At 39.7% G+C, this 23495-nt stretch overlaps 1 protein-coding gene across 3 annotated transcripts in view; it reads left to right on the forward strand.

Annotated features, from left to right (window-relative positions):
* The window catches only part of LMBRD1 (LMBR1 domain containing 1), a 591116-nt gene that overhangs the window by 434969 nt on the left and 132652 nt on the right, over nt 1-23495 (forward strand). For 2 of the 3 annotated variants that reach the window (XM_029595663.1, XM_029595662.1), the window contains exon 14: nt 4641-4722. In XM_029595663.1, coding sequence (XP_029451523.1) covers nt 4641-4722 — 82 coding nt within the window. Of the gene's footprint in view, nt 1-4640; nt 4723-5768; nt 5813-23495 lie in introns of those variants that run through there. The other variant, XM_029595664.1, reaches the window with a different exon arrangement.

Raw genomic sequence — 23495 nt, forward strand, 5'->3', positions numbered from 1 at the left:
CTATATGCCTACCCTCCACTTCCACTCATCAGCAAGACTCTCGTGAAGTTGCGGCAGGACCGGGGCACAATGATCCTCATTGCCCCTCACTGGCTGCGTCAAGTTTGGTTTCCCATCCTATGCGACCTCTCACTACAGCAACCAATTCGCCTGGGCACAGATCCAACTCTAATAACACAGAACAACGGGCTGTTGCGTAATCTGAATCTCCATTCCCTGTCTCTGACAGCATGGATGTTGAGAGGTTGATACTACAATCCCTTAACCTTTCTGACAACGTGTCCCATGTCCTCATAGCCTCACGAAAGCCTTCTACTAGGAAATCTTATTGTTCCAAATGGAAAAGATTCTCCTTATGATGCATGACAAAGGAAATAGATCCCTTTTCCTGCCCCACAACAAACTTTCTGGACTACCTCTGGTACCGCTCGGAGTCTGGCCTACAAACTTCCTCCATCCGAATGCATGTCAGCGCCATAGCCGCCTACCACAAAGGTATAGGAGATGCCCCGATCTCGGTGCAACGCCTTGTAGGGTGCTTTAAGAGGCTTGCTACAACTGAAGCACTCCACTGTGTCTTCTGGTTCTGGCATGGACCAGCACGGCTCATGCGACCTCCGCTCGAGCCCCTGCACTCCTGCGAGCTACGTCATCTCACTTGGAAAGTGCTCTTTTCACTTGCTTTGACATCAGCTCCCAGTCTGTGAGCTACAGGCACTGGTAACATACCAACCTTATACAAACTTTCTCCTCGATCGTGTGGTACTCTGCACTCACCCTAAATTTTTGCCAAAGGTAATGTCCGATTTCCATTTAAATCAATCCATACTACTACCCACATTTTATCCAAAACCTCACTCACACCCAGATGAGCGGGCCCTGCCTTCCTGGGACTGTAAACATGCACTCGCTTTTTATTTGGACCGCACTACAGCCCATAGGAAATCCACCCAACTTTTTATCTCCTTTGATAAGACTAAACTGGGAGTTCCGGTGGACAAGCAGACCCTTTCCACCTGGCTGGCGGACTGTATTACCTTCTGCTACCAGGGACGCGTGAAAGCGCATTCCGTAAGTACCGTGGCAACGTCAGTAGCCCATCTCCATTCTGTACCTCTTGCTGACACCTGTAGAGCTGTCAGTTGGTGTTCTTTCCACACCTTTGCAGCTCATCATTGTCTCGACAAGGCTGGCAGGCAGGATTCCATCTTTGGCCAGTCTGTCCTACATAATTTGTTTCCAGTCTAATAACCCAACTTCCTTCCTGCGACCCACTGTGAAATTCTGGCTGCTCTCATACCCAAAACCACCCCTGTTGTTATGCCTGTTGCACGTCATTGGGTGCTTTTGGTTCACTCTACTCGTGCATCCTGTAGCTCGCTATTCACCCGTATGTGAGGACTACCATCCTGCTTGTTCTGGGAGAAAGCAGAGTTGCTTACCTGTAACAGGTGTTCTCCCAGGACAGCAGGATGTTAGTCCTCATGAAACCCACCCGCCACCCCACGGAGTTGGATTCGCTTACGTTTTCTTATTTTATTTTCCGCTCATACTTTTTGCTACAAATGAGACTGAAGGGGGACCCCTGCTGGATGCAGGGTTAGTGGCATGCTGGGCATGCTGAGTGTGCCAGTCAAAGTTCTAGAAACTTTGACAAAAGTGTTCCATGATAGGGCTCCATCCTGATGATATCACCCATATGTGAGGACTAACATGCTGCTGTCCTTGGAGAACACCTGTTACAGGTAAGCAACTCTGCTTTTTCCAGCTGTATTTTCTCAGTTACCTGGGGCAGGATGAGATACACCCCAGGATACTGACAGAGCTCAGAGATGTACTGGTGGGTCCGCTAAAGGATCCGATAGAATGCAATATCGAATCTACTTTCAAATTGATAGATATGTACTTAAATATTATTGGCCAACTGCTTGTACAAATGAAATTGGTTTTAAACTTAGACAAGTCTGTTTTTATGGTGCTTGACAGAAAAAATGTCAGTCAAGAGAAAAAATAATCAACCTCGATGATTTGACTTGTTATAAATTAACAGATACTACTAGAAACCTAGGTCTTATTGTTGACTATGAATTAAATTTTAAAACCCACATATCCAAAAAAGTTAAGGAAGGTTTTAATAAATTAAGATTGTTGAAACGTTTAAAACCGCTTCTCTCTCAAAATAATTTTAGATATGTTGTACAAATGTTATTGTTCTCAGGGCTTGATTATTGCAACTTGACTATGTTAGGACTTCCAAAAACAACTATGTGACCCCTACAGGTGATTCAGAATGTTGCAGCAAGAATTTTAACAAATACAAGAAAAAGAGATCATATTACGCCAGTCCTAAAATCATTACATTGGTTACCAATTGAGTATAGAATCAAACATAAAACTTTATGTATGATTCACAAGATTATTTACGGAGAAAAAACTGACTGGCTGAACTCAACTATCAAACTTCACGTGCCCCAACGAGAACTAAGGTCAGCAAACAAAGGATTATTGTCAGTGCCTACAGTAAGATCTGCACATTTTAGCGAAGTGAGGGACTGGGCTATTTCGATTGCAGGGCCAAAACTGTGGAACAGTTTACCAGTAGAACTTAGAGTGCAGGACAACCTGAAAAAATTCAAGAAAGATCTAAAAACATGGTGCTTTCAGCAAGCATTTGAAATCGAAACTAGAGAGTTTTAGCTAAGACAGAAATTATCCGAGGATTCTTTTTATTTTCTTAACTATATTTTATCTTGTTTTAATGTATAGATTTTAATTATCATACTATCTTTAATTTTTATTGAATTTTTACTGAATTTATTCCTGTTTCTAATTGCTTTTTATTGAATTTTATCATGTAAACCGTAAAGAAACAATTTTGTATTCTGTGACACGGTATATAAAAGTCGCATAAATAAATAAATCTATTCAATAGATCCCTGGAAACAGGAGTGGTGCTGTGGGATTGGAGAAGAGCAGTGGTGGTCCCGCTTCACAAGAATAGTAGCAGAGAGGAGGCTGGAAAATATAGACCAGTTAGCCTCACTTCAGTGGTGGGAAAATTAATGGAGACTCTGTTGAAGGAAAGGATAGTGAACTATCTACAGACAGGAGGATTGATGGACCCCAGGCAGCATGGATTCACCAGGGGAAGGGCCTGTCAGATAAATCTATTTGATTTCTTTGATTGGGTGATTAGAGAATTGGATTGAGAGAGAATACTAGATGTGATCTATTTGGATTTCAGCAAAGCTTTTGATATAGTCCCGCATAGGAGACTTGTGAATAAAACAAGAAGTTTGGGAGTGAGCGCCAAGGTAGTGGCATGGATTATAAACTGGTTGACTGATAGGAGACAGAGTTATGGTAAATGGAACCTAATCTGAAGAGAGAACCATGTTAAGTGGAGTGCCACAGGGATTGGTGTTGGGACCGGTTCTGTTCAATATCTTTGTGAGTGACATTGCGGAAGGGATAGAAGGTAAAATTTGCCTATTTGCGGATGATATTAAGATCTGAAATAGTGCACATACCTGAAGGAGTAGAGAGAATGAAAAGTGATTTAAGAAAGCTGGAAGAGTGGTCGAAGATTTGGCAGCTGGTATTCAAAGCCAAGACGTGCAGAGTCATGCATCTGGGGTGCGGTAATCCAAAAGAGACATATGTGATGGGGGATGTAAGACTGAAGTGCACAGATCAAGAGAAAGATCTTTGGGTAACAGTGTCTGGAGATCTGAAGATGGTGAAACAATTATACAAGGTGATACCTAAAGCCAGAAGAATGCTGGGCTGCATAGACAGAGAGGAATAACCAGTATGAAAAAGGAGGTGAATAATGCCCTTGTACAGGTCCTTAGGTAGGCCTCATTTGGAATACTGTTTTCGGTTCTGGAGTCCATATCTGAAGGGGAGATAGACAGGATGGAGGCAATCCAGAGAAAAGCGACCAGAATGATGTGGGGTCTGCATGGCAAGAACTATGAGGAGAGGCTGAAGGATCTGAATATGTATACCCTGCAAGAGAGGAGGTGCATGGGAGATATGATACAGACCTTCAGATACCTGAAAGGTTTTAATAACGCACAATCATCAAACCTTTTCCATTGGAAAGCAATCAATAGAACTATGGATCACAAAATGAAACTTCAGGGAGGGCGACTCAGAACCAATATCAGGAAATATTTCTTCACGGAGAGGGTGGTGGATGTCTGGAATGCCCTTCCAGAGCAGGTGGTGAAGATGAAAAAGTGCAAGAATTCAAAGGGGCATGGGACGAACACTGTGGATCCCTAAAACTAGAGAATAGAAATGAAGAAAAGAGTGCATAGAGGTAACTTGCTGTTGCGGCATTTACTACCCTTAACCAATAAGCCTACGCACTGTTAATGCAACTCCATCAGTGCTCTCTGCTTCAGTGCCAGGGGAAAAAGGGAATTGGATTCACACAGTAACTGAGGGCCCTGATTTTTTCGGTTTGGGAAACTAATAAGCATGGGGGTAACCTGCACGGCGCAGCAGATACTACCATAATCTTGCTGGGCAGACTAGATGGACCATTTGATCCTTTTGTATGTTTCTTAAAATTGTATCAGTTTCTTTAAAATTGAATTTTTACCATTGCATCTGCTCTTTTTTTCTATTAGAGCAATGAGACACTTGCAAACGCCCAGCAGAGGAATGCCACAATTTTTTTGCCCAAAGTCTGTGATGCAGATGCTCCTGAAGGTAAGTCCACATAATTTTTAAAAATTAATAAGAGTGAGTTCATTATTTCTGAAATTCTTATCTGTAGTGATACAAAATTACTCCACCAACTCTGCTGAGTGAACAAAGAATAACAAGTATAGAGTACAACTGCTGTATTTGACTGAATTACAGTCTAATCTGAGTGCCTTCCCCTTTTATTCTAAATTTTCTAAGATTTTTTTTTCTCTTAGAATATTAGACTTAGTAAAGCGGGCCCTCTGTGAATGTTTGTTATTATTTGGATCTAAATAGAATGTCATCTGTTTATGCTCCCTTCCATACAACCTAACTTTATTTGCTAACCTATAGTGCAAGAAAACTCCATTGTTGATCCACTTTCTTGTCATGCATGCAGCTTTCAATTTGATCAATCTGACTTTAATGCTGCAGTGCTTACAAGATTTGGGCTATGGAGGGATTGTCATGAACAATGGATTTGTATTTTTTTTAAATAAATAAATAAAATGGTTTCATTCTTATTTAACAAATCAGAACTTCAAGGTAAATTCAATCAAATTAAATTTGCTTTTAAACCATTGCTTTTTGGTGTTCTGTGGAGCTCTGTTTTAGCTACAATTTTAATCTGTATCTGGCAGCACTAACCACTGTAATTCAGAAGCATGCTATTAGTAGTTTATATGCAGATGACATCCAGCTCATTGCTTTCACTAAGCTTGATAAACCAGAAGACTGATCCTCATTAAATTCTTATTTAACTGCAATTGCTATATGGCTAAAACAGCATAAGTTAAAATATAATCCTTTTAAGGTGGCGACCATATGGATATGAAGAGTCAACAGACCTTTCAAAACCTTCCCAAATTTGTCTGAGATTGCGATCCAGCATAAAATTAGGTTATTTTCTTAGCAATTAAATATTACACTAAACTTTCCATAAATTTCCACTGTTCAGTCATGTTTGTAATTTTTTTTATTGTTTTGCCAAATTAGGTTTTATTTAAACAAGAAATATTTTGAAAAATTGTATATTCTTTAAATGTATTGACATTCTTTTCATCCAACAGCCAGTTTGGGTGAAAAAAAACACCAGTAATCTGTGTTATTACACCCCTGAGGCAGATCATGAAGCACGGCCAGTGTCAGGTGTTGTACACTTTCTTTTAAGTACTATTTTTAAATGCAATTTTTGGAAAATTCCTAAAAAAAACAAAACAAAACCCTATCTTATGTGGAGACTGATTATCATGAAAAAAGCTCAATAACATTGGGAGCCGCTATAAATGCCCAGCTCCATCCCCGACTTCAAGACCCAACTCCCACAAACGATTGTAGAGACAGCTAGATTTATAAGGCTGCAGCTTTATTAAAAACATTATAAACAAGCCTCCTCAATACATGAGCCATCTAATTACCTCAGACACAAACCTTATCAAACCCCATGGTGTCCGCCATTAGCCAAGCAAGACAGCCATCCTGCCCGACCCTGCTTTGTTTTTTTTTTTTTCAAGGAAGGGAGCCACCCGGGCTATTGTAAATCAGCCCACTGGCTCGTGTAGCTTGCCACTGCATGAGGTAATAGCACTTGCTTTATGCCCCTCAGCCTCTAGCTGTGGCCTCAGACTCTAGCAAAAAGGATTTTCAAAACTTCCTGCAGCGTATTATTGAAAATATAACCTGTCAGGCAAATATATTCTGAGTGACTAATTATGAACTTCGCATGGATTGTCCGCCCATTTGTGCAAGATCTTGCGACACCCCCCCCCCCCCCCCCAACTTTTGCACCCAAATGCCGACCTGACAGTTCACCTTTTTTATGGCCCCACTGTTACCCAAGGAATAAGTTTAGACCAAAGCAAACATTTTTGGAAACAAGGAAGTTAATTCCTTCATGTACTTGGATTTTCAGAAGGCGTTTGACAAAGTTCCTCATGAGAGACTTCTAGGAAAAGTAAAAAGTCATGGGATAGGAGGTGATGACCTTTCGTGGATTACAAACTGGCTAAAAGACAGGAAACAGAGAGTAGGATTAAATGGACAATTTTCTCAGTGGAAGGGAGTGGGCAGTGGAGTGCTTCAGGGATCTGTATTGGGACCCTTACTTTTCAATATATTTATAAATGATCTGGAAAGAAATACGACGAGTGAGATAATGAAATTTGCAGATGACGCAAAATTGTTCAGAGTGGTTAAATCACAAGCAGATTGTGATAAATTGCAGGAAGACCTTGTGAGACTGGAAAATTGGGCATCCACATGGCAGATGAAATTTAATGTGGATAAGTGCAAGGTGATGCATATAGGGAAAAATAGCCCATGCTATACTTATACAATGTTAGGTTCCATATTAGGTGCTACAATCCAAGAAAGAGATCTAGGCGTCATAGTGGATAACACCTTGAAATCGTCGGTTCAGTGTACTGCGGCAGTCAAAAAAGCAAACAGAATGTTGGGAATTATTACAAAGGGAATGGTGAATAAAACGGAAAATATCATAATGCCTCTGTATCGCTCCATGGTGAGACCGCACCTTAAATACTGTGTACAATTCTGGTCGCCGAATCTCAAAAACGATATAATTGCGATGAAGAAGGTACAGAGAAGGGCTACCAAAATAAGGGGAATGGAACAGCTCCCCTATGAGGAAAGACTAAAGAGGTTAGGACTTTTCAGCTTGGAGAAGAGACGGCTGAGGGGGGATATGATAGAGGTGTTTAAAATCATGAGAGGTCTAGAACGGATAGATGTGAATTGGTTATTTACTCTTTTGGGTAATAGAAAGACTAGGGGTCACTCCATGAAGTTAACGTGAGGCACATTTAAAACTAATTGGAGAAAGTTCTTTTTCACTCAACGCACAATTAAACTCTGGAATTTGTTGCCAGAGATTGTGGTTAGTGCAGTTAGTATAGCTGTGTTTAATAAAGGATTGGATAAGTTCTTGGAGGAGAAGTCCATTACCTGCTATTAATTAAGTTGACTTAGAAAATAGCCACTGCTATTACTAGCAATGGTAACATGGAATAGACTTAGTTTTTGGGTACTTGCCAGGTTCTTATGGCCTGGATTGGCCACTGTTGGAAACAGGATGCTGGGCTTGATGGACCCTTGGACTGACCCAGTATGGCATGTTCATCTTTACGCGAGATTTACGCGAGCAGGGCTTTTAAAATCCGCCCGGGACTGTACACTGGCTAACTTCAACTTTGTGACCAACAGTGCCTGATGCCACATGGATCATAACTTCTGCCACCTGTCGAGAGGAAGCCTTAACACTGTCCCCACTGAGTCGCGCTCAATTCCCAAAATGTAATCAATGTAGTTGGGCATTCGATACTGTCATGAGCCAGCAGCATTGCCAAACTCCCCTGCTACCTCCTGGAATGAGCATAGCAATAGGGAGCATGCCCGGGAATTGCATGGTCCCAATGAACCAAAAGTCATCTACATATTGTATGATATTCTTTAATCGTGTTTTCTTTACTGCAACCAGTGCAAAAGGAAATAAGGAACTCAAAGTGGTCACATGAAACGGGCACAGCTAATGGGCATACATTTGTTGAAATACTACATGTGACCAAAAACGACATCCCAAGAAAGGGAATCTGCATGGATGTATAGGCAATAGTCGGAAAGCAGATTCAATCTCTGGGGGTTGCCGTCTGTGCCCCTTGACCTCACTTCTGCAATATTGCTATCATGCCATCATAAAAGCATATTGAACTGTACGTTCATTAGCAGGCAAAATGGTCATTAACAAATGTGCCTTGTAGGTATGACACTGTATGAGCCTGAATTAACCAAGTTCTTTTTAGGGACCACTGCCAAAGGCAACAGCATCATTTCTCTGAATAGTGGGACCTTGAAAGGGCCTGCTATCCCACCCATTGCCAATTCAATGTTGAAGTTTTGTTGAATAATATCCGCATGCCTCCCCACAGAAGGAGCACTGCCGTATGCTCTGCTGCCGATGGGCTCTTGAAAAGGGGTGATGAACCTATCTCCAAAACCATCTCTCCATTTTTGTGCCTGCTTCTTTTGGATAACTTTCAGGCCAAGCCCTTATGGCATTGAGAATTACCAGGGATGGTGATCCTTGCAAATTGAAAAGACTCATCTCAACTTGGCAGTACTCCTTGCAGTGTTCTTTCTTTTGAGATCTACTTTCTGAGTGTGGAGCAGAGCATATCGAACAGGCACATTTAAACTTACAATCCTCGAAATTGCAAGAAGATTTATTGTATCTCCAGCAAGTATTGTTATTGCTACCCCTAGATGTCTGCCCCATTACCTGTAATGCTTGCTGGCCTGGCCTGGCCTATGGTAGACCTTGTAGAGGCTCCCATATCTGCAGCCATTCCTGTCATCTGTTTCAGCCATAGTCCTGTGTCCTGGGCACCCCATGACATGACAAAATTCTCTTCCATTTTGTCCCTGAAACATATGTCATAGTTTAACCAAGCCCAACCATCGTATTCCTTGTAGGTCTTAAGAATAATATCAAAATAACTCAACATTGGACTGTTCTACGTGGGAATGTCCTAATCAATAACATTGGTCCTCCACAAAAAAAGCCTGTGCCCAATTAATTATATTACCATGGACCCCCTTATCCTGATTCCTGCGGTTCATCTCTTTTTATTGCTCTTCTTCTTTCCCCTCTCCTTCTCCTTTCCATATTTTTAAACAATATATGTTCTCTTCCTAATGTTCTTCCGCTGGGCCCTAGGTACGCTTTCCCACAGCTAAGATAGTCGTTAATGCAGGGAGGCCCCTAGATGCCTCGGTTCTGTTTTCTGAAGACTTGTTTGCTTCATCATTGGATGAACGCTCAGAGTCAGAGGAATTAGAAGAGCTGTCAGAACTTGATTTGGACCTATTTTTGCACTTAAACTTTACTTTCTGATTGCATGACTTTGCATCAGCCATCCCCGTATTAGAATTGGCATCACCATCTGTGATTCATCCCGTTTTGCTCCAGCGCCTGTATCATTCATGTTGTCTCCTGACACAGTGCCAGCTTCTGTGTTTGCTGCCAACTGACCCTCTTCACTTTGTGACTGTGGGGCTTCATTGTGTGTTGAAGATCACATAGATGCAAGCAACTGATGCTCTGTTTCATCCTGTGGTGGTGCCATCCCTCGACCGCTTGTGACCTAAGCTACTGGAATGGACCCACTTACTTGAAGAGTCCCATTGGTGACAGGTTGATATTGCCCAGGCATGAGAGATGACCAGTAAACCCAGGATTGAGGAGGGTCAGAGTATGGACCAGCAAAAAAGTAGCCAGGATGCATGATGAGGCCCCAATGCTGTGGATTCCCTGGTATGACCAAGGAGACCTTGCTGGGATGGATGGTCATACTCCAGGTGCCAGTCGGCTGTGGCATCTGTTGCATGGGTAGGATAGGATGCCAGGTTGAACACTTCGCCCAATGAATGCCCTGAGATGAAGCCTCACCCAGAGTATGGACTCTGTGGTAGTTTGCCTGGACTGGGATGACCAAAGCTGCCTGCAACTGACGCTATAACTCCGAGCAAGGCTGAATTTGTGTCTTCAAAGGCTCTCGCATCCCCTCGGGAACATGTGACGGGGAATCCCTAGTGGCGTGCCACTTACCTCCTCTTTTCCTTTTCCTCAGTTGGCTCCTCACGCTGAAATGAAGTCGACGGGGCTAGGAATCTGCCATGCTGTGTATTTGCTGTGATACCGGATGCCGCCCCCATGTAACAGCTGGCTCTTCTGACATGACACACCTTGATTGCACAATGAAGCCACCCGAAGTGATCTTGTTGAGTGATATGCTTTTTGACGAATCGCCTCCAAGACTAACCGCCGAAGCAGATTGCCCCGGCCACAGAAACAGGGGGATACTCCTGCATGCAGAGCCGCACCAATCCAACACACCACATGCAGCAACCACTACATCTCTCCAACAGCGCAAAAACCTAAATGGGCAAGACACAGCAAAGAATTAGGTCACCTGCATCGTGAATCCCGTCGTTCTACTCTCAAACGCCGGCTCCCAGGAAAAGGAGGAGCACAGGGAAAGCATTCCTTTAAGAAGCTGAACTGACTTTGTCATCAGGCAACCTACTTCCTGCGTAATTTCCCCCACCGTGGGAGAAGGGGAAGAAGGGGTGAGGGCACCCAACCACTGCATACACTCTGGGGTAAGGGATACTCCAGGCACTCGACCTGATGTTGAAGGACTGTACACTTGGCACGTACCCTCATATTAATGCTTCACGACTTACTTTTGAGTAAATTGAGTATGAAAGTCTCCCTTATCTGTTCTGTGTTATGATATGATGATTGATAGCTTGTTACTATATTCCAGATTTTTGGACCATTTGCTTTTTTGATTTTTGAGTGGCATAAGATAAAGACTTTTTTTTTTTTCGTTAACTAAAGATTTTACTAATGAAAAACATTCTTAACTTAAATCAGTAAATGAGGATAAAACTGCCCAGGTCTGAGACACAAAATACTGTAACATCACTGAGAAATCACCCATTTCAAAGTAATTAATAGAAACCATTTTCTTCAATGAGAGTTACACATTTAAGCTGAGACCCTTTAGCATCCATAGTGTTGATCTTAAATTGTTGCAATTAGTCAACAGCTCTGTTATTTTGGTAAGATTTTCAAAGTCTCTAAAATCAAGTGGAATGACCAATGATTTGTGTGGGTATCATCAAGCTTGGTGACGATAGAATGCTTCCCAGAACTTTCTTCAGATTATTAAAACAATTTGAGCACATAAAGTTGTGTCTGCCCTGTTGTGACCCTACAAAGATGACTCTCTTTCATTCAGCTAAAATAGACCTTCCTGGTGTTTCGGGTGTTCCAGTTTGGTGCGGGAAGGTGGTATAGAAATTATTTAAAATAATAAAGAATAGTGGTGCCCTGCTAATCTTCAGAAGATTTTTATGGCAGATTTTTTTTCCCTAATATTTCAGCTGTCTTGTGTCTCATAACCTTTCTGATCCTCCAGGTTTCATTAGATTTGCAGTAATTTTATTTTGTTTTCTCTTCAAATCCCCTGTGAGTCTGTCATTTCTATTCTTTGATGAACCATTTGGTCACATTTTGTTCTTCAGATTATCTTTAATTGTGACAAAAATTTCTTGTACTTTGATTTTGCATCAATGATTTTGAATGTCTTGTCTGAAAAGAAGGTCAGTTGCTTCAGGTTTTTTCCAAGTGCTGCTTTACGGCGAATTCCAGCACCAGAATGAAATTGCATCACAAAACAAATAAATAATTTGGAATTAAGACAGTGATTTATTTTTATTTATTTATTTAGCACTTTTATATACCGATTTTCCAGTAACAGAATTACTAATCAAATCAGTTTACATTCTAAACAATAACCATGACAAGAGGATGTCTTACAATAAACAGGTAGAATGAACTTGGATAAAAGTAACTGGGGTTAACAACATAAAGTAAGAGTTATGGGGCCTAATGTAGGCTGGAGTATTTATGCGAACCATCTCTACTTAATAGAATACCATCAACTGATGAATCTTTAATGTTACTCATGTTGCAGTTCAGATTATTTTTTGGTTATAAGAAAAATGTATTTAGCTTAATATTTAACTAGCACTACAAGAGTAGAATTTTTTTTAACACATTTTTGCATTAAAGCTGCAAGACAAGATATTGTACCAGACTTAGAAGTTGCCTCTGTTCAAGTTCTTCTCTGACAATGTATAGCTCTTATATATATTTTAAAAGTTAAAATATAGGTAATGTATAGCACTATCTACCTTTACCCAATAAACAAACTCAAAATATGTATCTACATTCATATTTCCTTTAAAAACATATGGATATTTTCATAGATCCATCTATGAGTTTTTTGGGAATGCCTCAGATATGAACTTCTCTAAAAATTAGTTACCATAGTAATTGACGGACTCAAAGCCCTTTTTATAAACATGAAGAATCTCTCATAGTCTTATGGTTTGCTCATTTCTGATTGAAATTTGCTTTAAAATGGTTTACCAAAATGTTTTAAACAATTCTTGAAGAGTATCATATTTTCTTGGATCTCCTTAAGATGCCATTCTAGGTTAAATGTATGTTACATGATGGAAATTAAGATTTAAAGTAATTTTTTTTCTTCAAGATGGCAAACACATTAGTGACCTTTGTCTTTATTAAAGAGTGCAACTATGGCATACATAAGCCCCACAGCCCCTTTGAATACCATTATATCTCAAATCATTTTGGAAATGTTACTACCACAATTATTTTAGGTAACCTCTATCACCAAATAATTTTAGCATGCTTTTGCCTCTTTTATCAAAATAACAGAAACTTAAAATTTCACAGAATCCAAAAATATCCATCACACATCTGATTGAGATTAGAGAATTTCATGTATTCCTAATTTATGGTGGTGTGGATCAGTTAGAGAAATTTATACTCACCTCTACTGGACATTTGATAACATAGAAAAGAATGGTTGAATGATCAAAAGTTCAGTACTTGTGAACAGTGAAATTGTTGCTAAGCAATCTCAATGCAACATGTGGGTAGTTCACAAGAAGAAGAAAGGAGCCACAGAGAACTAATGTCAGCATCTTCTGCCTCCAAATGCCATTGTTGACACTGCCAGTCCAAGAAAAGATTAACTTATTTTCATATCGTTTGTCCATTCCATTATGTTAACACAAGATACAGAATAATTAACCACACCTCATTTACTCTCCCCTACTCACTGCTGACCTATTCTGATTCTGAGTAACAATCTGCCATGTGAATGGTAAGTATGAGTGAGTGTGTATTTGAATATGATCAAATAGGAAAATCCATTTCATGAGATATGAAGTATAATGGTAGTGCTACATTAAGGCATGATGAGTTAGAAGAAAAAAAACCTTTACTTCTTCAGACTGTGAAGAGAAATTAAAATGCATATAATCTAAATTGTAAAAATGGTAATTATAAAGTAATTCATTATAATGTAATGGATTGTAAATTTACTGAATATAAACCAATTAATTATCTTTAAACATCTTTACTTAGTTTTGCAAGGTTTTGTTTTTTTTTGTGGGGAAACTACTTTTTCTTTAAGCCAGAAGATGAGGTTGCCGTATTGGCCTAATGAAAAACTAAACATTTTGGTCCAGAGCAGCACATATAATGTCACAGTGCCAATAGTTAACAGTCCAGCTTTAACTCCACTAATTAATAGTAGGAAAAGAATAAGTGAACTAAAAGAAAAGCAGTAGAAGGCACAAAGAATATTCTGTGTATTGCCAGATCTGAAAGAAAAGATCAATGTTCCTTTGAGCCAGCAGATCTGCCTAACACTTTGGTCCTACAAAGAAAATATTGGCTTCAGGCTACCTGGCAATTGACCCTTCCTAATTTTGACCTTGTGCATATACATTCAACAGCTTACATCAGTATTATTAAAATAATGGGCAAGAAATAATTAAATATAAGTACATGAAGGCCAAAATGTATCTATATGAAATATTCAATGTGTTGTAATGTTTTTAATTCATTTATGGATGTATTTGATGTAAATGTGCAGAAAAATTCAATGTCCACACATAATTTTAGATAAGTGTTGTTATTTTAAGATGGCAAACTCCACAGTGTTGTACAATGGAAAGGTTCAGAACGGGTCCCCCACATTTGCCTGATTGATTTGATTGATTGCATGCAGTAGCGCTCCTTCTTTGCTTTTTTGTATTTGATGTAAACCACTTAGGAATTTTTGATAGGCAGTCAAAAAATATTGTAAATAGAGTTTCTCATTCTAAATACCTGTTGGTTTATAGTATTGTGAAGCAACTTATGCGCGTTTGCAAATATGAATGAATGTGTGTATATGCATCATGATTGTTTTCATAATGGCAGTTTTATGTCTGTTTCACAGATCATAATATATTTTAAAAATAACATAACATTGCTTGGTGACTTTAGCCATCACTTGTTCCTGATTAACTCTGAAAGTAGAGTTGTATTTTTATTCCTGTTCACATCTCTGATGTTTTGTCCATATCACTGTGCTTTGAAGAATAAGGTTACAGTCAAACTCTCATTAACTTTATTTCCATAATAGATATTCCAGTTTACTGAAGCAAGCAAGATTTGGTTTACACTATATTGATCTAAATAATGATTCAGTACAGTGACTTTAGCTTACAAGATATTTTTCAGGTTTAGCAATGCAGTTTTTAAAAACTGCTGAATTTGTTTATCTTACGAGTTTAGCTACTACTAATAGCATTTTCCCTTATTGTATAGTTTTTTTTGTTTAAATTATATTTTTCCCACTAAGCACTTTCAGTAACAATTTTAGTTAACTCTACTTTTTCCATATAGATTCTTTTTAGCTTTGTAAATGCAAGTATTATCTTCATTCAGCCTACCTTTTCCTAATCAGAATACTCACAATCAACATTATTTTGTTAACTCCACTTGCGGATATGCCATAGAGTATTAGCATATAGACAAGCAAATATATTTAGATAATTAGACTTAACATATTAATTATTAGGTATGTGCACATAAAACATTTTCGGTTCAGTTTATTCTTTCAATGTGTCCATTTTTGTTACATTTTTTCTGTTCATTTCATTTGATTAGTAGTTAATGCATATACTGAATTGTGCATATGTGGGAACAAGCAGTGATTCCCAAAGGCCTTAAGACAAAACTAGTCTTACTCTAGCCTTTCTTAAAACATAATCTTAATTCACAGCTTCCATTATATACATAACAGTAGTCTGCCTTTAACTTCATACTCACAGTTTGTACTGCTTCATCTCAGCTCAGTGTTCTGGTCTGGTTATCCCCACCTGGATCCCAACTCTTATTCTCCAGTATCTGGTTACACCCTCTGAGCCCCACCTACCCTGCAGGATCTCACCCATAGAGCGTACTCTCCTTAAGAAATTTAAGGTAGACCAGGTGTCTAGCCTGGTTCTGCACAAGTAAATAGGGAACACTAGGGGCACTTTCTCACATACCCCTCCATTCAGCTTGGACCTGGCTAACCAAGTGTCCCTTCTCCCTCATGGATCCCATCTAGTAGAGTCCATGACATTCCATTACCTTTCTCTGGATTCCCACCAGCTGTGCTTGGGAACTGGGACCTAGTTCACACCTATCTCCTTAGGGTTACCCTCGACAACATCACGACCACCACCCAGTGTGCTGTTCACACAATACACATCCCCAGTCCTTTGCTGGCTCCGAGTTTGAATTCCACCCCAATAGAGCTTTATGGATTGACTAGGGAACCACAAGTGCTGATTCTTTCTGGCAACTTGTATCTCTGATGTAGAGCCTCTCCTTAGCTCCTCTGTATTCAATTGCTGGAATCTCCACAGAGCATCCCTTGGGCTCTACGTGGTCTCTTCCTCCAGGTTCTCTGAAGCACCTCCCTCTGGGCTCTCCACAGTTTCCTCCTCTGTATATTCTGAAGCACCTCTCCCTGGGCTCTCCACAATTTCCACCTTTGTACATTCTGGCCACTCACCCATGCCGGTCGCTGGCTCCTCTGCAGCCTCACTCTCTGAGTTCTCCATAGCACCATCCTGTGGGCTCTCCATGGCATTTCTTGCATTTCCATGCCCTCTCTCTCTCTCTCTGGGCTTCTCATGGGAGTTGGCTGTCTGCTCCCAGCAGTGTTTGGGCACCCTACATTGTCTTCCTCCAGACCCTCCTGTAGCACCTCCTTCTGGCCGATCGGCGCTGTTGCCAACTGGCCATTCAATACTGTCTCCTTCTGGGCAGTCTGTGTCGCCCTCCCTAAGGCTCTCTGCCCCCTTCTCGGGGCTTTCTAAGGGAGGTGTTTCGGGACTCCTGGTAGTGTTTGGGCATGATCAGGACCACCTATAGTGCCATCGTCTGGTTTCTCAGTGCTACCCCCTTCTGGGCTCACCTTAGCCTCTCCTCCTAGGGTGCATTGCCAGAACTCACTGAGCACCTGGTCAATCTCTGCTGCAATCACTTATCTCTGCCACCATCTGCACCCATCCATATCCCTGCCCAGCCAGAGCACCTGGGTGCAGGCTTTCTGGTTTTCCATCCTCGGCTTACCTCTCAAGTACTCATACCTCCAGCCTCAAGTTCTTTCTTCCCTCTGGCTCTGGAGAGCTGGAAAATCCTACCAGCCAGATGTACATGGTTGCACTCTTTCCCTGCAGAGTAGCTTGTTTGCTGGAAGAAGGTACCGTCCTGTTTCCATTCACCGCACTCACAGCCCACTCTGTCAGCCTTTCCAGGGCCACACCCTGTTCAGCAAAGCCTTGCTGCACCAGTGTTCCACACTCTTTTCTTTTTTTCAAGGCCAAAAAGTAAAAACAAAAAAAAAACATGCATAACCAACATTAACTAAATTACTTTTAATCCCTATCTTCCTCCAGCGGGGCTTCTCCTGTTAGCCGGTACAAACCTACCACTTCCTTAGCTGTTCCTGCAACCAGGCCCATTCAGTTTCCTCTCTACTTGAAACTTTACATTTTTGGTTTTCCTTCGGTGCCTTGTTTTAGAGCCACAGGACCCTGGGTCACCATGTTTAGAAACACAGGTCTTCTTTATAACTATTTCTTTACTCCAGACAGACATTTTCTTGGGGAGGGGTGTCACATCTTTAGAAAAAAAATCTGTGCATGACACCATATTTGGGAATGAGCGGTGATACCCACAGGCCTGGAGTCAAAGCAAGTCTGACTCCAGCCTTTCTTAAAACATAATTTTTATTTAAGGCTTCAATCATATACACAACAGTAGACTGCCTTTTCCTTCAGGCAGTGTACTCTTTCTATTTACAGTTTGTACTGCTTCATCTCAGCTCAGTGTTTGGACAGTATTACGTACAGAATTTGCCTTCCTCCTGGAGACCTGAGCCTGGTCTGGTAATCCCCACCTGGATCCCCAGCTCTTATTCCCCAGTCTCTGGTTCTGCTCTCTGAGTCCCACCTGCCCCACAGGATCCCACCCATAGAGCCTACTCTCCTTGAGGAATTTAAGATGGACCAGATGTCTAGCCTGGGCCACATAAGTAAATAGTGGAATACTAGGGGCACTAGCTGACAGCATATATAAAATTGAATTTTATACATGTAGATTATATTTAATATGTATAAAATCAAATTATATGCACATAAAGAATTTACAGAAACACATGATAATTGATGCACAACTCTATTAATTATTCTATGCATTAGTCTAAGAATCTATGCAGTAGAGGTTTATGGGCCCCAAAAACTTATTCATGTCATTTAGAGGTGGGAGAGAAGGAGTTTACACAGATTTAATGCACAGAAAAGAAAGCAAAACTAATACAAAATTCTATTAGCATTTTTTTCTTTTGTTTTCAAATATGAAACTACTTGTTTCATTGATATTTTCATGTTTGAAAATGAAAAGCATATCCCTACTATTCAATTGGACCACACACTCAGATGTAGATAAGTGAGTACTATTTTTGCCCAAATTTCAGAAGCATTTTTTAAATTTTCTGCAGTGAATAAAAAAAATTAGAACTGGAGATGTATAAGACCTTTACATATAGAATTAAATTATTTAATTTTGGTATTTGTTGCCTGAATAGTACAATATATTTTGTGTTAATTCTTTCTATACACTTTATTCAAGTGGCAGATTGAGTACATTATTAGTTACATAAGAAAGGGGAAACAAGAAGACTGCGGGCATATAACAGAAGGTCATACCTTCAGAGGTCCATTTGGTATTCCATTCTCTCTTTTTTTCATTCTCTTCTTGTCTAGGAGATTGACTCTCTTGCTTTTCTTTGTGGACATTATCTCCAAATGCAAACATGGACCATGGATCTTTCTGAGTATGCTCTCAGCCCAATGGATAGCTTCTTCTTTCAGAAGTCATTAGCAGAAAAGACTAGAGGCAAATACTCTGATCAGCAAGTTCAGCAGTAATAGCAGGGCCTATGGTACTTGATGAGAATAGCTGTGATCTGTGTGTGTGAAATCCCTCTATAGCAGCAGACATCACCACTGAGCTGTCAATGAGTTCAGTGGGATTAGGAGCATCTCTCTCTGCTAAGGCTCCCTTGTATTGTTGACATTTCCCTAAATACTGAGCCGTTTGTGGAAGCAATGAGAAAATCACCATAGGTGTACAGACTCTGGAGCTTACTTTGTAGAATCTGGGGCTACAGTGGCTTTTGAGGAATTACTATTGTAGGAGTGACTGACAAGGTTTGTGTGGTCTATACAAATGTTGCTATTGAGATATTGTGGTATGCAGTTTGATTTGAAAAAAAAAACCATTACTATCCAATATTTAAAAAATTAAGAGGAAGTACAGTTACTTATTTTTATTTATTTATTTAAAAGTTTTTTATATACCGCACATAAGGGCACTTACGTGTCCGTCTAGGCGGTTTACAGACTTACATACATAATAAAAACAAAAGGGATTTACATACAAAATAAAACAATAATACTTGTTAAGAATAGCAGGTGTCAAAGAAATGTTAGGTTAGGTTCAAAATTGTGTTGAGTTAGGTTCAAATACTGTATTTGTAGGCGTCGTTAAATAAAAAGGTTTTGAGCATCTTTTTAAAGTCATTTCGGTTGGATGTCATCCGGATAAAGTCTGGTATGGAGTTTCACAAAGTTGGGCCAATGACTGAGAAAGCTCTTTTCCTTGTCAGTGCTAAACTGGTTGTCCTGACTGACGGAATTTCCAATAAACATTTGTCTGTTGATCGGAGTTGTCTTGTCGGTTTGTATATATGTAACATAGAGCAGATCCATACAGAATTGGGGTTGTAAAGCAAATTATGAATAGTGGTCAAGATTTTGTATTTTATGCGATGAGTTATGGGAAGCCAGTGTAAGTGTTGCAATATGGGAGTAATGTGTTCTTTTTTTGGCAGGTTGAATATTAATCTGGCAGTGGCATTTTGAATAAGCTGGAGTGGGTGTAGTGAGGATAAAGGTAGTCTGATGTATAATTCATTGCAGTAGTCTAGGTTCGATAGTATTAAGGCTTGTGTTACAGTTCGAAAATCAGATGATAGTAATGGTTTGAGTTTTTTAAGCATGTGTATTTTGAAAAATGATTTTTTAACAGTTTCTGAAATGTGTTTTGATAAAGATAGTTTAGAGTCTACAGTTATGCCAAGGTTTCTTGCGTGGTTTTTTTATAGGTATGGATTGTCCATCAAAGGTAAATGTATTTGGAGGATGTTGAGCAGAGTCGGGGACGGTTGTTAGGTAAATTTTTATTTATTTATTTTGTTTATTTATTTATTTTTAATTTTTATATACTGACATTCTTGTATAATATACAAATCATACCGGTTTACATTAAAACAGGAGATACAGGAAAAACGTTACCTTTGTCAAATACATTTAACATTAATAACTATGAAAATGGAGACTAGAGAGGAGAGGAAAAAAGACCTTCTTACCGGGGGTGAGGTTCCCGGCCCCAACAGACCTGACGTCACTTCTCAGGGACCTGACTGCTGTATAAAAATGCTGCTGCTGTGATTATTTTGAGACTGGAGAGGAGAGGAAAAAAGACCTTCTTGCCGGGGGTGAGGTTCCCGGCCCCAACGGACCCTCCCCCACTTCTGCTGATGTCACTTCTCAGGGACCTGACTGCTGTATAAAAACGATGCTGCTGCGGCGCGAGCGTCCGCCGGCGCGTCGTTTAAGCCACATGCCGTTAAAGGGGTGCTTGACTTAATTTCGACTTGGTTTCGAGTTGGTGGAGAGGAAAAGAAGATCTTATAACATTTCCTCATGAATCCGGTCTCCATAGGACCAAAGGAGCTTCTTGAGGCTTGGTTGGTAGGTCCTTTTTTTTTTCTTAAGTTTGATATGCCGCATACTAAGCGCAAGGGACGCCTGCGTGTGGATTCCTCTGCTCCTACGCAGGCAGTCCCCATGCAGCAATTAATTGAAGGTTTTTTTACCCCGGCCGCAGTTTCAACACCGGGTGCTAAGTCCGCTGAGGGTATAGGTGAGGAGCATAACCTTACTCTCCAGGACAATCAGACCTCCTTAAGCCCCGGAGCTCCTCAAACGCCTTTGCACCCTACCTTGGGATATTTTCAAGGAACTGTTCAGGGGAAACAGCTAAATGCTAGTGGGTCTCTGAACGCAGAAGGAGAACCTGAAAAGACTTCCATGGGAATTGGGGTATCATCAGAAGAGTCTGAAGGTAACTTGGCAAAGGAAATCCAAAAGATTTCAGAGGTTTGCCAAGAAGGAGTAGCGTTACCTGATCTCACTGTAGAGAAAATTGTTCAACCAGATGTGATAACACTAGATTCTATATGGAAAGCTCTGATGACAATGGAAAAATCAATATCATCTTTAACAAAAGCTATTAATCTGTCTCAAAACAAAGTACACAGCATTGATTCCCGGGCAAATTTACATGAGAAAAAATTGAATGAGATTACAGATCAATTGGTAACAGTTAAAGAAGTTCAGGTAAATCTAATAAAATCAGATGAATTAATGAGAAGAAATTATGAAAAAATTGAAAACAAATTGCGATATCTCAATTTGAGAATATTGAATTTCCCCTGTGTGAAATTAATTTCGCCGAGGGAACAATTCAAGAAATATTTAATAGATATACTTCTAATTTCACCTGAGACAGTTCCTTCTTTTTCAAAGATCTACTATGCTCCTAATAAAGAGAATAAGATAGGCACTAGAGGCCTAGAAGTAAACTTAGAATCGGAGCTGACAGTATTTTTAGAGACTCCTTATGAAGATCAAATTGAATACACGGGAACTCTGTTAGTGTCCTTTGTTCATGAAATAGATAGGGATTTAATTTTGAAATTGTTTCTTCGTAATCGTGAAAAAAAATATTTAGGACATAAAATATGGATTTATCCAGATGTCACAAAAGACACTCAGATTAGAAGAAAACAATTTGTGGGTAAGATACAAGAAGTTAAAGTATTGGGGATTCAATTAGCCATTAGATATCCATGTAAATGTATGTTTACATATAAAGATAACAAGTACATTTTCTATGAGCCGATCCAGTTAAGAGCATTTATAGATAAATGTAAGAGTGAGATGGATAATGTTTAAATTCTTTTTGAGGACTATAAAAGATAGAAACTGCATTAATCATAAATTTTTTTTTTCTTAGTATGCTCTGTTTTCAGCTCCTGAGGTTCTAAATTGCTTTTTAAATTTTTGATTTATACAAGAGAGTTTATAAAATGATTATCATTGGTAATGGTTCTTTGTTTGTATATGTTATAAATTCTGTTAAATTTGTAATGAAATAAAAGAAAAATAAAAAATGAAAAAAAAAAAACAATGAAAATTGTTAACAAGGGATAACAACTATGAAAAAAGAGAAAAGTAAACAAAAGTGGAAGAAACATAGAAGTTAAAAAGAAAAAAAAACGAAAAAAGGTAGCACCAAGGGTTGCACGAAGGGGTGCACAAAGGGCTCGACGCTGGGCTGGATGACATCACAAGGGGACGGGTCTCACTGTGATCCTTTTGAAAGTGCAGCCTCCAGAATTGACACAGTTTTCCAAGTGAGGTCTCACCAGGGACCTATACAGATGCAATATCTCCCTTTTTCTGCTGAGGAGAGGAGTTAGGCTCATAAATAGCTTGCATTCTATTTTGTAAATATAAAAATACACACATTTTCAGTTTCATGTACACATTTATTTGCGTAAAAAGAGTCAGTCTGGGATATTCTGGGGCAGGGCCAAGAGGTTTATTTATTTATTTATTGAGTTTTATATACCGTCATTCATTTTCGCCATCATAACGGTTTACAAGTTTCGATCGGAGTAGAACAGGAGTAGAACATGTTGGAGAAGTGATACAGACATTATAATACACGTAAGATAGCAGTTATAATTGGAAGTAATCAAGGCAGTATAATAGCGATGAAATACAAGTTATAATTAGATGTATGCATTGTAGTAAGAATATGATAAGGGTGGTAATAGCTATTGTCCTGGCTGAGAGAAATGATGCTGGTGAGGTCCTTTAGTGGGGTATATTGTGAGGGGGATGCTTGAATGTCATTGGGTGTTTTGATAGGCTTTGGTGAATAACCAGGTTTTTAAATCTTTCTTGAATGTTTTCAGGTCGGGTTGTAGTCTCAATTCGGTTGGAAGTGTGTTCCACAGTTTGGGGCTGGCGAGAGAGGTGGCCCTTTCTCAAGTTGAGGTTAGTTGTGTGGTTCGAACCACTGGAATTGTCAGGAGGCCTTTGTTGGTTGAGCGGAGATTTCGCTGTGTTGTATGGAGTCTGAGATTTGCATTTAGCCAGTCGGTTTGTTCATCATGTATTAGTTTGTGTATAATGCTCAGGATTTTGTATTCTATTTGGAATTTTATTGGAAGCCAGTGTAGGGATATGAGAATTGGCGTTATATGTTCGTTTGTGCCTGTTAAGATTCTGGCAGCTGTGTTTTGTAGGATTTGGAGTGGATGAATGCTGGAAAGCGGTAGTCCAAATAGTAAGGAGTTACAATAGTCCAAGTTGGAGAATATGAGTAATTGTAGTACCGATCTGAAGTCATTTGGTGTTAGAAATGGTTTTAAACATATCAACGTTAATAATTTGTGGTATCCGTGTCTTATTTTAGTTGTGATGTGATTCTGTGTCAATGATGATTCCAAGGTTGCGAGCATGCGTGACCGGGGAAATTGATGTCTTATGTTTCTCAAGATTAAGAGGTGGTAAAGGTGATTGGTTAGATTTCTTTCCAGGAATATTATTTGTCTTTTCGAAGTTAATTATGAGTTTCATGTGTGTTAACAGTT

Source organism: Rhinatrema bivittatum, chromosome 3 (genome assembly GCF_901001135.1).
Source record: "Rhinatrema bivittatum chromosome 3, aRhiBiv1.1, whole genome shotgun sequence".
Taxonomy (NCBI): Eukaryota; Metazoa; Chordata; class Amphibia; order Gymnophiona; family Rhinatrematidae; genus Rhinatrema; species Rhinatrema bivittatum.